The 16,171-nt window shown below is 49.7% G+C and overlaps 1 protein-coding gene across 1 annotated transcript; it reads right to left on the bottom strand.

Moving 5' to 3' along the window:
- Window positions 1–640: 640 nt before the first annotated feature.
- LOC135441984 (zinc finger and SCAN domain-containing protein 2-like) lies at window positions 641–11,545 on the bottom strand. The gene is given in 2 exon segments (XM_064701532.1): window positions 641–1,262; window positions 11,004–11,545. Coding segments are annotated over 2 exon segments (1,164 nt in total).
- Window positions 11,546–16,171: the final 4,626 nt, after the last annotated feature.

Raw genomic sequence — 16,171 nt, 5'->3', positions numbered from 1 at the left:
CCATGGCCACCAGGGCTGGGACCAGCTGGGATGCTCAGTTTCCACGGGCTGGGGTTCAGGAATGGGATACCCCAATTTCCTGCTCCCACTAAGACCGCCCTGCCCTCACTACCCTCCCACCTCCCATGGAAAGCCCAAAAGGCAAAGATCCTGGGCTGGGGTAAGAACGATTTATTGGGAACTGCAACAAGATAAGGAGCAAATGGAACATAAATTATATTGATAACAGAATTGATAATAAAAACTATTTACAGGGAAAACTAAACACAATTCACTGGGTCTGCCTGGCCACAATTTTCTCTGCCTGGAAATTTCACCCTTCTCTTCAGGGAGAGAGTCCCTTTCCTGCCCCAAGCAATGCCCTGAGGTGGGAATAAATGTAATGACAGGGCCATGGCCAGACCCTCATATTCTTCCATCCCACCTCATGTCATTGGCAGGGGCAGGAAAAGGTACAGCTGTCTTCCCAGCATGGATCACAGGGAAAATGAGTTCCCAGGGCTCTTCCCAACGTGGGTTGTCTCATGGGGGATAAAGCTGGAGCAGTGCATGAACTCTTCCTGCAGTTGGGGCATGTGCAGGATTTCTTTTACTGGTGACTCCGTTGGTGTCTGGTCAAGTGAGAGCTGCTGGAGAAGCTCTACCCACACTGGGGACACTTGTAGGGCCTCTCCCCAGTGTGGATGCGCCGGTGGGTGATGAGGGTGGAGTTGTGCTTGAAGCCCTTCCCGCAGTCAGGGCAGCGGAAGGGCCTCTCAACCGTGTGAATCCGCTGGTGCTGGACGAGATGAGAACTGGTGTGAAACTTCTTCTGACACTCAGGGCACTTGTAGGGCTTCTCCCCAGTGTGGGTCATTTGGTGCATGATCAGTTGGGGCCTCCTACTAAAGGTCATCCCACATTCCCCACACTTGTATGGCCTTTCCCCAGTGTGGATCCTCTGGTGGCAGCCCAAGAGAGACTACTGCCTGAAGCCCTTCCTACATTCCCCACATTCGTAGGGCTGTTCTCTGGTGTGGGTCTTCTGGTGGGAGATCAGGTTAGAGTTCTGGCTAAAGCTCATCCCACATTCCTCACATTCGTAGGGCCTCTCCCCAGTGTGGGTCCGCTTGTGCCTGATGAGGTGGGAGTTGCGCTTGAAGCCCTTCCCGCAGCTGGGGCAGAGGAAGGGTCTCTCATCTGTGTGAATCCGTTCATGCAGGAGAAGATCAGTGCTGGTGTGAAACCTCTTCTGACACTCAGGACACTCGTAGGGCCTCTCCCTGTGGGATCTCAGGATCTGAGTCCTGAGATGCCGGGCCACCAAGACCACCCTTGGGGGACCCGGGAGTCCTGGAATGTGTCCAGAAGTGTCTGGTGGCTGGACTTTGACCCTACACGGGACGACGACACCTGTATGAAGATAAGAGAACTTCACCGGGGTGAATGGTGAAGAGATTAGTTAATTTGAGAGTGAGACACAGGGTTTAGGATTTATGTACAGGGGGGTTTAGAGAAGTAAGATGGAGGAATTGGGGTGTGTCCTGTCCTTCTTCTTCTTCTTCTTCTCCTCCATCTTCTTTGGTGATGGTGGCATTTTTGGATTGGTTATTACTGAAAGTGCACCGAGTAATAAAAATAAATGGTATTGGGGAAAAATGATAAATATTGTACACGTAACAATGGGTATAAAGATAGGTGGCTTTACGGAGAGCAGCACAGTGTGCTCATGGCTGACTGCTGAGCAGATCTCTGTCGGGCTGAAAGGACATCTTTTAGATAAACAATTAATAAACATAAAAACCGAAAGAAGACCTGAAGCCTCTTCTCGTCCTTCGATACGCGGGCTGTCCCAAGGCCACCTCGGGGCCTTTCCAGGCCCTTCAAACAGCCACAAAAACCCGACAATTGGCGTTCCCTGGGCGGGCACCCCCACCACAACCTTTCGGGGGGGGACAGCACCCTCAAAGCCCTGAAGACCAGAGAGAAGAAGAGAAAAAAAGCCAACAGAGTCTGCAAAAAACAGCAGTCACTGAGGATTCCATCTCTCAGCTTCTGCCGAAGACAATTCGTAGCAGAACAGCCCGGACCGGACCCAGAAAGGCGCCCTGGGACCACCTCTCGTGATCTGCTGGACAGAGACCGAGACCTCCGGACTGCCCTGACGAAAGATTTGGTAAGAAAGCCCAGAAATAAGAACATGGGGGGCACACTTTCCCAGGAACAACGGGAAATTTTGTCCGCCTTACAAGGCGTGACACAAGCATACACAGAGGGAATTCCAAAGAAAGAATTAAAACAATTATTGCTATGGGCAAGGCTAAACCTCCCACTGGCAGAAACGTGCCTGCTATTTGAAGTGGGGTTTTGGCAGGAGATAAACAGACATTTATATTCCTCAGCTACTAAAAGGGATGAGACAGCATAGAAGCTGTTGTCTCCTTCAAGAATAATGCTGGAAGGTATTTCTATGCAAACGAAATTCCAGGAAAACCAACAGATGCAGCAGACATCTGCGGAGCCCTCAAAGGAGAGGGAGGAGCATGACTCCGGGAAAAAATTAGCTCTGGCCTTAAAAGGCCAAGAGGAAAATGCTCTTGGAGAAAAAGAGCAAGAAATATTATTAAAACACCCGGTCCCAAAACCCAGAAACCCCAGGAAACTCCCAAAGCATCTGAAAACTCCAGAGAGCGTGGAGGACTCAGGAGCAGAAGGGGGGAAGCAGAGGGGGGAGAAGGGACCGGGGGGGGCGCTTTCTCGCGGCCAGGCTGCAGCGGAGCAGGCGGGGAGCGCAGGTGAAGAAAAAACAAGGGACACGTGTTTTCGCGCGGCTTTGCTTGGCTCAGGGCCGGGGGCGGCGGCGGTCCCGCCCGGCAGGGGTGCGGAAGCGCGTGCAGCGGGCGGAATTCGCGAAAACTCGGGGGAACCACAAGCCAACGCCGGGGCGTCTGACCCAAGCAGCGAAACCGGGGGATTTGTGCAGCCCCGGAAAGCTGCCATGCGGAGACGTAGGAGGCGCACGGTTGTGACGTTAGAGCCCATGCGCAGATCAGCCCGAATCGCGGAACGCACGCCGTTGCCGGCGGGAGGGAGGCTGCACGCACCGGCAAAAGAGGGTATAGACACAGGGTCGGAGGAGGAGGAGACAGAGTCAGGGGCAGACCGAAGGGGAGATATCTCAGGGGCGGAACAAGATTGAGACAGTGAAAGTAGTTCGGGAGACACAGGGAGCGGCTCGGAGAGCACACAGGCACAGAGAGCACAGCGCGGGCGGGAGCGGGCCCCTGTAACATCCCGGGCGAGGAGGGGCCATGCCAGGGAGTTCATATCCCGGGGCCCCCCGCCTTCTCCAGACTTGGTGCCCTTGATCAAAACCCTCGGAGTCCAAGACTCACCCCGTCAAGAGAGACGTTCTGGTTTTCAAACCCCAATTTCAGCTGAATTAAAAGCCGAGCAAACACGGTCCGGAACGGGGCAGCCAACATGGCCGCCGACAGGAAGTGGAGCAGTAGAGTACGCTACGTCACCAGAGCCAGGGAGGCCGGTGACAGCGCCATCTGGTGTCTGGAAGACAGAAGTGCACGCCATGCCGGATTGGATCGGCGGAGCCACAGCGCCATCTCGTGGCGAGACTGCAACAATGCAGCAATTTTTCCCAACATTATATAAAAAGAAAAGCATTTTAAAGAAAACAATGCCAACACAACAAAGGGATTATCCATCGACTTCAAGGTTTCATGAAGATGATGAAAGCTCAGATGAAGAACAGCTACAAGAAGGAAATGTTATAAGGATCACAGCATCAGAAGGGGTTCCTATATGGATGCTGTCAGCAGCAGAAGCAACAAAGAGCTTCTTGCATTCAGTGGACACAACAAAAAAGAAACATCAACAGGATCTTCGAGCTTCCTTTTCGGATTTGGGAGCGAGGACAAAAACCTCAAGGCGAAGAATGAGACTTGATAAATCACCAATGACATCCACAATACCATTATTTATGCAGATTCCAACAGAACCTGAAGAAGAAGAATTTCAGGAGCCGGTGAAGACGATGGATTGGAAGCGAATCAGAAAAGCATTGGCAAAAGAAAAGCATTTATTTCCGGGATCAGGAGATCTGACAATGCCAGTGACATATGATGCCCAGGGACAGAACCCAAGGTGGGAAAGGATGGGTCATGAAATACTCAAGGACTTAGGGAAGGCGGCTCAAACTTTTGGGCTGAATTCACAATACTTCAAACAGCTACTAAGAGGGACATTCGCTACATATGATCTCACACCATATGACATTCGAAGTATTGTGGCAATGATTCTCACTGACACGCAAAGCCTTGTCTGGGAAAAAAGGTGGAGAAAATATCTTGCTGAATTACGGAACAGATACCAAGGTGGACCAAATGCAAACCTCACAGAAGGGCAGTTAGCAGGAGATCCTCCAGATGACAACCCAGGGGGACAAGCAGCTAGGCTGCCACGAAGAGTGTTAAGTGACATCAAGGAAGCAGCGAGGATGGCAATTATGTAAATCACACCAGCAGGAGCTCCAGAAGTCCCGTTCTCTTGCATCAAGCAAGGTCCCACAGAGCCATTCATGTCGTTCATCGATCGACTCACGCAAGCCGTGGATCGACAGGTGACGATAGAAGAAGCAAAGAGGCCTCTCTTGGAAAGCTTAGCTTTCGGCAATGCCAACCTGGGTTGTCAACGGGTGATTAGCGCCATGCCAGGACGGCCATCCTTGGCAGAGATGGTGGAGGCATGCAGCAAGGTGGGAACACCTCAGCATGTCGCAGCAATTGTGAAGAACGAATTGAGAGAGGAATGGGAGAATCAATTAAAGGGACATTCAGAAAAACAAGCAGAGGACAAGACACTGGAAAAGATGCTGGAAAAAATACTGCATCAACAGAATGAGAACATCAACAAAGTTCTTGCGACGATGCAGAAAAAGAACAATCCCCCAAGAGGACAGTGCTATAGATGTGGGGAGCTTGGGCACATGAAAAGGAATTGTGCACAAACACATACGACAGCGCCGGCACAGAAGGCGGAAAGGCCAGTTTGCGCACGGTGCGGGAGAGGAAGACACCCTGCGAAAGAATGTTATTCCCGGACAGACGTGGATGGAAATCCGTTACCGCATCCGGGAAACGCAAAGCGCAGCGCGGACCAGCGCACTCAGACACAAGTACTGGCGGTGTCGCAAGAGCAGACGGGGCAATCATCAGTGAGCAACAAGCAGACGCCCTCAGCAAAACCCTCAGCCGATTCCACAGTGACCCAGACCTCCTCCCACCAGGGGCACAGTGCACATTGGCAGCTTCAAAATTAGTATGCTTTCTAGACGAAAGTCATGCGGAAATACCAACAGGTGTCCGCGGGGACTCATATAAGAAGCAAGATTTCTTGATAATTGGACAAGATAAGTGCAGTATTCTTGGACTCATTGTCTATCCAACAGTTATCTCAGCGGACAAAAATACAGAGTTGACAGTATTGGCAAGAGCACTTCGTCCACCATTGACTGTACCAGAAAACACTGTGGTTGCGAGAGTCTTTGCACTGCCGCCACACGCAGTTGGAGAGGTCATGTCAATCTTCGACAAAGAAGGTCCCCCTATGAAGGAACATGTTGAAGTACATACAACATGGGTGAAGCACATAGGTCGAGACCGACCCACGCTCACATGCCAATTGACATGCGGGAACGGAACAATAGCGATCACAGGCATGCTCGATACAGGGGCGGATGTAACAGTGATATCATACATCTTTTGGCCACGCAGTTGGAGCTTGGTCGCGCCACTGGGTTCTCTCTCAGGCATAGGGGGAGCATCTCTGTGTCTGCAAAGTGAGAATTCTGTCGTTGTCACGGGACCAGGAGACAAGACGGCGGTCATTCGTCCTTTTATTGTCCAAAAGCCGATCACAGTCTGGGGTCGAGACCTTTTGGCACAATGGGGTGCGAAGATCGAAGTGGATTTTTAGTAGGGGTCACTGCAGCACTCGCCACACTGAAGCTGACATGGAAAACCGATGATCCAGTTTGGGTGGATCAGTGGCCCCTTGAGCGGAAAAAGTTGAGTGCTTTGAGAAACCTGGTCCAAGAACAATTGCAGGCGGGACACATCAAGCCAACAGACAGCCCTTGGAATTCTCCAGTGTTTGTCATCAAGAAAAAACTATCGGGCAAATGGAGGTTGTTACACGATCTCAGGAAGATCAACGAAGTCATAGAAGACATGGGACCACTTCAGTTGGGACTTCCATCTGTCTCAATGATTCCCAGAGATTGGCAGCTTGTGGTCATTGACCTCAAGGATTGTTTTTTCAGTATCCCACTCCATCCAGATGACGCTCCGAGATTCACCTTTTCAGTTCCGAGTATCAACAAGGAAACGACTCTGCAGCGGTACCATTGGGTCGTTCTTCCACAGGGCCTTAAAAACTCTCCGACGATCTGCCAATGGTACGTGGCACGAGCTTTGGCACCAGCACGGAAGAAATTTCCAAAGGTAAAAATCATTCATTACATGGATGATTTGCTCATTGCAGCATCAACACAACAGGAGCTGCAAGAAGCTCGTGACTGTGTGATCGCAGAGGTGCAAAAGGCAGGCCTGGAAATCAGCATTTGAAGATTCAAGAGGTTGCACCCTGGAAATATCTAGGGTGGAAAATTTCAGAAAGAACAATAAAACCTCAAAAAATGGAGATCAGCACCAAGATCACCAATTTGCACGATTTGCAACAGCTTCTGGGAGAGATCAACTGGATGAGGCCGGTTTTGGGAATCACAAACAGCGACATCCCAGCGTTGCTCAATCTTTTGAGAGGAGACACAGACATTCGGTCTCCCAGGACACTCACGCAAGAAGCAAAGAAGGAATTGGAGAAAGTTGCAGACGCAATACAGAAAAGGCAGGCACATCGATTTGTTCCAACGTTGCCTTTTCAGTTGGCAGTGCTGGGGAAGAAAACACAGTTCCATGTTTTGATCTTCCAATGGGACGAGTCGCAAAAGGACTCTTTGATAATCATAGAGTGGATTTTCCTACCACACAGGCCCGCAAAAACAATTCTTACAGATTTGGAGATGGCAGCACAGATCATCATAAAAGCGAGAACAAGATTGCTGACAATGGCAGGAAGAGAATTCTCAATCATCAGGTTACCCTTGAAACAAGACTATTTCGAGTGGGCGATGCAACAATCGAAAGACCTGTTAATCGCATTGTTAGCGTTCCCAGGAACTTGCACAATCCACTTTCCGCAACACAAAATACTGCAATCGCAAATACGTTATAAAACAAAACCAAGGATAAGTGAAGAACCTTTGGACGGGATCACAGTGTTCACGGATGGCTCAGGGAAGACACACAAGTCAGTGATCACGTGGAGAGACTCAGCGAAAGGGGATTGGGAATCTGACGTGAGGAAGGTTCAGGGCTCTCCACAAATTGTGGAGTTGGCAGCTGTTGTCCGAGCATTTCAGTTGTTCAAACAACCTCTCAATCTGGTGACAGACTCCGCATATGTTGCGGGTGTGGTCAAGAGATTGGAAGGTTCGCTCTTGAAAGAAGTCAGTAATGGGGTTTTATACTCCTATCTGACGAGCTTGAAGGCATTGCTAGAGGGCAGGGAAAGAGAGTATTTTATCACACACATTAGAGCGCACACGACACTTCCGGGATTTTTAGCGGAGGGAAATGCTCGAGCTGACAGGTTGACAATGCCCATTTCGCAAACACTGCCGGACATTTTTGAGCAAGCAAGGTTAAGTCATGCGTTCTTTCATCAGAATGCGCAAGCGCTGATGGAGTCCTTTCGTCTCACAAAGAGTCAGGCGAGGGAGATCATTAGTGCTTGCCCAGACTGCCAGTTTGTGCAGCCACCTTCTTCCACCGGAGCTATCAATCCGCGGGGGCTGCAAAGTCTTCAGTTGTGGCAAGCTGATGTCACGAAATATCCATCTTTTGGGAGGCTCAAAAATGTTCATGTTTCTGTAGATACATTCTCAGGTGCAGTCTTTGCTTCAGCACATGCAGGGGAAACAGCAGACCATGCTTGCCGACATTTTCTGCAAGCATTTGCAGCATTAGGTGTGCCTCAGGAGATAAAAACAGATAATGGTCCAACGTATACAGGCAGGGTGCTTGACAAATTCCTGAAAAAATGGGGTGTCAGACACACGTTCAGTATTCCACATTCACCCACAGGTCAAGCAATCATTGAAAGAACACATCACACCCTGAAATCCCTTCTGGACAGACAAAGAAGGGGTGAATCAGAGGCAACACCTCACATGAAATTAAATAAGGCACTGTATGTGTTGAATTTCCTAAATAGCTCATCCTCGGAACCTAATCCACCAATCGTGAGACACTTTCTAAATAGCACACAGGCAAAGCTAAGGGAAAACCCTTTAGTTTTGATCAGGAACCCAGAGACAGGACAAATAGAGGGTCCTTTCAGACTAATCACTTGGGGCAAGGGTTTCGCTTGTATCTCCACAGATCGAGGTCTAAAGTGGGTGTCGGCCCGGCACGTGAAGCCATTCCGGACGCGAGAACCCGAGAACGCTGATCCGAGAAACAAAGAGACGAGTACTCAGACAGAAGTCGAGACTCAGGCCGGAAAGAGCGATCCCGAAGAAAAATAAAAAGAAACTAAGGACTTTGGGGATTTCTGTATAAAAGCGTAATAATGAGTATCATGATGCTTATGTGCATCATCCTTTCATTCATTGCAGCAAGCAATGGAGAAGATTTACCTGTAAATCAGCCAAGGCAAAATCTATGGGAGACTTTGGCTCAAGCAGCAAATCTAGATAGTATTTGCCTGACACATTCGAGGCCAGGAAAACCATTTTCTGCATGCATGGTTGGATTGCCAGTGGACGAATGGCCAGTTCCAGGGCATTCCGCAGTTAACATTTCACAGGTCATTGAAAATCCTGTGAAAGAGTGGTGTGCTTGGACACATCTACTTCCTGTGGCTTCTACAGAACCTCAGGAATTGGAGTATTTTGGGTCCATGACAATGGAATTCTGCATGCAGTTTGAAGTTCCGGAGGCCACAAAGGCAAAAACTATCGATTTAACTCCCAATCATGAGTTTTATAAGAATGCATCAGCTTGGTGCAAATATACAAAGAGAACTGCCAAAGGATCGATCCAAGTCCCAGTGCAATTGCCACGGGGTTTGTTTTTAATTTGCGGGGACAGAATTTGGCACGGCATTCCTGCTAATGCCACGGGAGGTCCATGCGGCATTGGGGAAATTTCAATGCTGTCGCCTGATTTGAACATGTTAAGAGAGAAAAGGCGCAGAGGAAAAAGATCAATCCAAAAATATGCGACAGATTGCGATGACGAAATATTTTCTTGGGATAAGAAAACAAGCATTGCTACGGCAATTTTCTCACCTCAAACAGCATCAGGGGTGGCTTTGACTCAGATCGACCGCATGGGTTGCTGGTTGAGCAAACATGCACGATCTGTGTCTGTCGCATTGGATGACATGTTAAAAGACGTTAGTGGTGTAAGACAGGCGACTCTTCAAAACAGAGCTGCAATCGATTATCTATTGCTCGCCCATGGACATGGGTGTGAAGAGTTTGAAGGGATGTGCTGCATGAATCTCTCAGATCATTCAAAATCAATTCATGAAAGTATTAGAAATATGAAAGACAGCATAAATAAGCTTGGCAAGATCACGGGATCATGGATTGATCAGCTGGCAGATTTCTTTGACATTTCTCCTATTTGGAGAAGAATTTTAAGGGTAGGGTTTTATGTTTTAATAGTCCTACTAGTCCTCATAATTGTCGTCCCGTGCATCTTTGTATGTCTGAAGCGCGCCATGAATCGGGTGATAAAAGAGGTTTTCTTGGTGCAAACAGAAGGGGGAGATGTGGGATCTCAGGATCTGAGTCCTGAGATGCCGAGTCACCGAGACCACCCTTGGGGGGCTCGGGAGTCCTGGAATGTTGCCAGAAGTGTCTGGTGGCTGGACTTTGACCCTACACGGGACGACGACACCTGTATGAGGATAGGAGGACTTCACCGGGGTGAATGGTGAAGGGATTAGTTAATTAGAGGGTGAGACACAGGGTTTAGGATTTATGTACAGGGGGGTTTAGAGAAGTAAGATGGAGGAATTGGGGCGTGTCCTGTCCTTCTTCTTCTTCTTCTCCTCCATCTTCTTTGGTGATGGTGGCACTTTTGGATTGGTTATTACTAAAAGTGCACCGGGCAATAAGAATAAATGGTATTGGGGAAAAATGATAAATATTGTACAAGTAACAATGGGTATAAAGATAGGTGGCTGTACGGAGGGCGGCACAGTGTGCTCATGGCTGACTGCTGAGCAGACCTCTGTCGGGCTGAAAGAACATCTTTTAGATAAACAATTAATAAACATAAAAACCGAAAGAAGAACTGAAGCCTCTTCTTGTCCTTCGATACGCGGGCTGCCCCAAGGCCACTCCGGGCCTTTCCAGGCCCTCCAAACAGCTGAAAAACCGACACCCTCCCACCTCCCATGGAAAGCACAAATGGCAAAGGTCCGGTCTGGGATAAGAACAATTTATTAGGAACAGGAATAAGATAAGGGACAAACAGAACTGAAAAAATATTGATAAGAGAAAGGATAAATGAAACAGTTCACTGGGAAAACTAAAACACAACTCATTGGGTCTTCCTGGCCACAATTTCCCGTCTGGAAAGGACACCCTTCTTCTCAGGGTGAGAGAGAGAGGGTGTCCCTTTTCTGCACCTGGAAATTCTCTGAGGTGGGAGTGAATGTAATGACACAGCCATGGCAAGACCCTCATGTTTTTCAATGCCACATCATGACACTGGTAGGGGCAGGAAAAGGGACAGGTGTCTTCCCAGCATAGACCACAGAGAAACTGGATCACCAGGGATCTTCCCAATGTGGGTTCTCCCATGGGGGATAAAGCTGGAGTGGTGGATGAAGCTGCTCCTGCATTTGTGCTATTTGCAGGGATCCCTTACTGGTGGCTCCGTTGGTGTCTGGTCAAGTGAGAGCTGCTGGTGAAGCTTTTCCCACACTGGGGACACTCGTAGGGCCTCTCCCCAGTGTGGATGCGCCGGTGGATGATGAGGGAGGAGTTGTGCTTGAAGCCCTTCCCACACTCAGGGCAGAGGAAGGGCCTCTCCTTGCTGTGAATCTGCTGGTGCTGGAGGAGATTGGAGCTGGTCTGAAGCCTCATCCCACACTGGGGACACTCGTAGGGCTTCTCTCCAGTGTGGATGCGTTGGTGGGTCACAAGCTGGGATCTGTAGCTGAAGCCCTTCCCACACTCCCCACACTCGTAGGGCCATTCCCCAGTGTGCATGTGTTGGTGGCTGATCAGCTGCTCTCTCTGCCTAAAGCTCTTCCAACACTGCAAGCACTTGTGGGCCTTCTCCCCATCATGAAGCTGCTCATGGAACACCAGCTCTGAACTCTGTCTGAAGCTCTGTCCACCTTCCTGGCTCAGGGTGGGTCTTTCTTCTTCAGAGCACACTGGGCTGGGTTTGGAGCCCCTCCTCATGGGGGATGTCTGAGGTTTTTCTTCCCTGTTGGATTCCTGTGTGTTAGAATCCCTCAAAACGGCCTCTTTCACGAGGTTCTGCCATGCAGAATTTTCCTCCCTGGTCTCCATTCTCAGTTCCTTCCCTGGTGAAGGGAGGACAAGGACAGGATGGGATTTGCCTCCATGCCAGAGGGAAGGGGAAGGAGATCCCTCCAGTACAGCCCTGGCAGGACGGGGTTGGCAGCAGGGTTGTCCTGCAGCCAGGGGCTGTGCTGGGCTGGGAGATAGAGTAGGAGAGAGGGGGAAAGGGGCACTGACTTCTTCCTCACCTATCTGGGTGTCCCGGGGCTCCTTCCTCTTCCTCACACCCTCCTTCTCCGTCCAGTCAAAGTCTGGGAATGGGAAATCCTGTTCTGAGAAGAAAACAAAGGGTGCGCACATTGTCTTTTTTATTGGTTTGAAGGCAAACCTGGGGAGGGTCTAAACCAGAATTACAATATAAAAGACAACTAAGATCAAGGCAATGATACAGAAACACTACCTTAAGCTGACAGAGTCAGGATATAACCTGACACCCTGTTGCTCAGGGTGGTGGCAGCAGCCCCAGTAAATGGTGGTTGCAGTCCTGTTGGAGTGATGAATGTGATTCTGTCAGAGCAGTGATCCTGTAGAAGGGTCTGGTCTTCCTGTGGAGGTCCAGTGGTGGTTTTGGAGCTCTTGTCCTCTGGGAATCCAGTAGGCAAGCTGCTCCTGGTTGTAGCAAGGCTCAGCTTATAACCAGGTAGGATTGCTTGGATCCTCCCCCTGGGCGGAGCATCCCACAATGGGATGATGGAATTTTATCAGTCCTGCATGACAATCAATGGCCCATTCACAGAAGATATCATCCCTGAAGGGCGTTATCAGGGCTGAGTCATGGAAGAGATAAAGAACACTGCCCCACCTGTTTATAGCAGTTCCTGAAGGTGGGGATTGAAAACCTGCATTTGGTTACATCTTGCATTGCAACCTGAAACAGTGGGGTAATCCCTGCTCAGGGGGTGAACACCAGCCCCCTTACCCAAACTGGCTCAGCTGTAAAACCCCCTCCCTGGGAAGGCCACACACACACGAGACAATGTCACACTTACCCTGCCCCAGGGAAGGGCTCTTTTTCCTGTCATTCCTTTCCTGATCCCCCTTTTCTATCCCATTTACCGTTCAATAAAATTCATTTTGGGTTTGGTCTCATTATCACCTTAATTGGGGCAGAGGAATCTCTCTAACACTTTTCTTAACCAGACTCACCAGACTGTGAAATTATTTTGGCACAGTGAGTTTAGGCACTGTTCTCTGACCCCAAGTGCCTTTGACAACAGCATGGTTCCCTCCTCTGAGGAGGTTGTGGTTCTCTCTGGAGGAACTCTTTGAAACTGGGCTGCAGCTTCCTCTGAGTGACTTATGGGAGAACCGAGGAGGTAAATTGCCTTTGTGGGCCCAGAGTTAAAAGAAAATATTTTGTTGTCCTTCTATTACAGCGACCTGATGAAGGTCTTCAGGGTGAGAGAAGTGGACGAGAATCTTGGTTCATGATCAGAAGGCTGGATTTTATGATATATGATATATAATACATTATAACTATACTAAAAGGAATAAAGAGAAAAGTTGCAGAGGCTTGCTAAGCTAAGAATAGAAAGAAAAGAATGAATAACAAAGTTCTGTGTCCAGCAGAAAGCAAGGACCAACTCTCCCGTGAGTGGTCAGCAAATCCAAACACTCACAGAAGACCAATCACAGATGTTCCTGTTACATTCCACATCAGCAGATAATTCTTGTTTGCATTTTTCTTCTGGGGCCCCAGCTTCCAAGAAAGGAAAAATCCTAAAAGAGATCATTTTATGGAAAAATGTCTGCGACATCCTTCCTTGAAATGTTTTTTAAAATCACAGGAGGAAAGGGAGCAAATGGTACCAGCGAGACTGACAAGGTTCATTCACCTCATGGTGAGGAACACAAGGCTGCTAAAAGTCCTACAAGAAGCTCAGCTCAAGTAGCTAAATTCCCAAATAACTCCTGAATTCCCAGGCTTGAGTGCTTTGCGAAATGTGAGAATCATTTTTCTCTTCATCCCTGTCACCTTTGTGACAGCTACAAAGAGTTTACTTTCCTTTTAATGATATCTGTATTGGGCTGAATTTACACTTTTATCAGAATGTGCTAGCAGCTGAGCTGGAGCTGTGCAGGAACCAGTGGAACTTGGAATTGCCACAAAATTGCTTGTACTGTCAGTTTATTAATGTTTGGGATTTGTTTGCATTTTCATCACATCTGACTTGTGGAAAATCAAATATTCATCAAAGTGATTTATGCAGAGTCAAGTTTGATTTCTGCCAAATTATTTTGTCCAGTGCCCAGGGGATGCTCGAGGGGTCAATGTGCCTCTCGCCCTGGGGGATGCTTGACAGGGGTTTGGGGGGGTTGTCCCTGTCCCTGTCACCCCAGGCCATTCCCCAGGGTCTGTACCAGTCACCCCAGGCCATTCTCTAGGGGCTTGTCCCTGTCCCTGTCACCCCAGGCCATTCCCCAGGGGGTCTCCCATCATTCTCACCCAGGGAATGACTGGGGGCTCTCCCTCCCTCTCACCCCTGTGCCAGGGGGTGCTCAGGGCAGTCTCTGTCCCTCTCAGCCCAGGGGATGCTTGGGGGCTCTGTCCCCTCACCCTGGGGGATGCTCGGGGGGTCTCCATCCCTCTGGCCTCAGGCAATGCCTGTGCAGGGCTGGGGACCAGGGGCTCTGTGTCCCTCTCACCACTGAGGGTGCTCGGGGCTGGGGGGGCTCTCCCACCTTCTCACACCTGGGGAGGCCGGGGGGGTCTCTGTCCCTCTCAGCCCTGCTGTGACCCCACCCAAACATCATCAGGGTCAGAGGGACAGAGACACCCCCAAACCCCCAGAAGGACCGAACCTGGGATTTGGTTTGGGGCTGAGGATTTAGGAAGGGGCTGGAATTGGGGCTGGGGTTGGAGTTGGGGCTGAGATTTGGATTAGAGCTGGGATTGGGGTTCAGGCTAGACATGGGATTGGCTTTAGGGCTGGGGTTGGGATTGGGTCTAGGGCTAGACAAGTCTGGCACTGGGATGAGATTAAATACAGAACTGTGAGTGTGTCTAAACATGGAGTGAGACTGAGACCAGTATCAGGGTCAGGTTTGGGATTCAGCTCACCCAGACTGGGACAGGGGGCATGTTACGGTGGGAAGGTTTGGGGAAAATCCTTGTTGGGGGAAAAACAAGCTGTGAATGCCTTGGGTTGGGGATTCCTCCCACGCACGTCCATTTCTAGAAGTCACCTCATGTCCAAAAATCAAGAGTGAATCAAAAAAAGCCACCAGGAATTTCCCATTTCCAGTCTCATCCCTCTTGGTTTATGGTTGGTCCCCCATCTCAGGGCTGCTGGGGATCCCATTGGTCCTGGGGATCCCCCCCCTCCAGGGTCCTGCTTTTGGATTCTGGGAGGTTCTGGGGTCCCCAAGGTCCCCCTCTCCAGCCTCCTCTCAATCCAGCCACTTGGGGTTCCCCCTTCTTTCCACCTCCCTGTACTGGTTTAGGGCAAATTCGGTTGAAATCCTCCAAAAGGAGTTTCCTCTAGAATGCCGATTCAGCAGCCCCACCCTCAGCCAGTCCTCAGCAGTGAGAGGGACACAGAGCCCCTGGTCCCCAGCCCTGCCCTGAGGCCAGAGGGATGGAGACCCCCCAAGCATCCCCCAGGGTGAGGGGACAGAGACCCCCGAGCATCCCCTGGGCTGAGAGGGACAGAGACTGCCCCAAGCACCCCCTGGCACAGGGGTGAGAGGGAGGGAGAACCCCCCAGGCATTCCCTGGGTAAGAATGATGGAGACCCCCTGGGGAATGGCCTGGGGTGACAGCGACAGGGACAATCCCCTAGGGAATGGCCTTGGGTGACAGGAACAACCCTTCCAAGCCCCACCCAAGCATCCCTCAGGGCGAGAGGCACAGAGACCCCTTCAGCATCTCCTGGACACTGGACAAAATAAACTTGGTAGAAATCAAACTTTGCATAAAATGCACTGATGAATATTTGATTTCCCACAAGTCAAATGTGATGAAAACACAAACAAATCCCAACATGAATAAATGGACAATTCAAGCAGAGATGTGGCAATACCAAGATTCATTGGTTTCTGCACAGCTCCAGCTCAGCTGCTGGCAGGTTCCAATAAAAGAAAAGTGGAAATTCGGCCCAATACAGATCATGAAAAGGAAGCGAGAGCTCTGTGTAGCTGTCACAAAGGTGACAGGGACAAAGAGAATTATGATTCTCACATTTGCTAAAGCGCCCAAGCCTGGGAATTCTAGAGTTATTTGGGAATTTAGCTACCTGAGCTGGGCATCTTGTGGGACTTTCAGCCGCCTTGTGTTCCTCACCATGGGGTAAATGAACCTTGTCAGTCTCACTGGTAACATTTGCTCTGTTTCCTCCTGTGATTTTAACAACTCTTTAAGGAAAGACAGCAAATTATTTTCTTTACACTGGCCACCCATAAAAGCCATTTTCCTCATCATTTCCATCATTTCTCCCATAAAGAAATAAAGATTTTATAAGCTCCATAAGGTCCCCAGGAGGAAGGAGGGACTGTGTCAAAGTT

This window comes from Zonotrichia leucophrys, unplaced genomic scaffold (genome assembly GCF_028769735.1).
Source record: "Zonotrichia leucophrys gambelii isolate GWCS_2022_RI unplaced genomic scaffold, RI_Zleu_2.0 Scaffold_789_22874, whole genome shotgun sequence".
Taxonomy (NCBI): Eukaryota; Metazoa; Chordata; class Aves; order Passeriformes; family Passerellidae; genus Zonotrichia; species Zonotrichia leucophrys.
The sequence above is the reverse complement of the archived record's forward strand: the minus strand, read 5'-3'. Positions and strand labels throughout refer to the sequence as shown.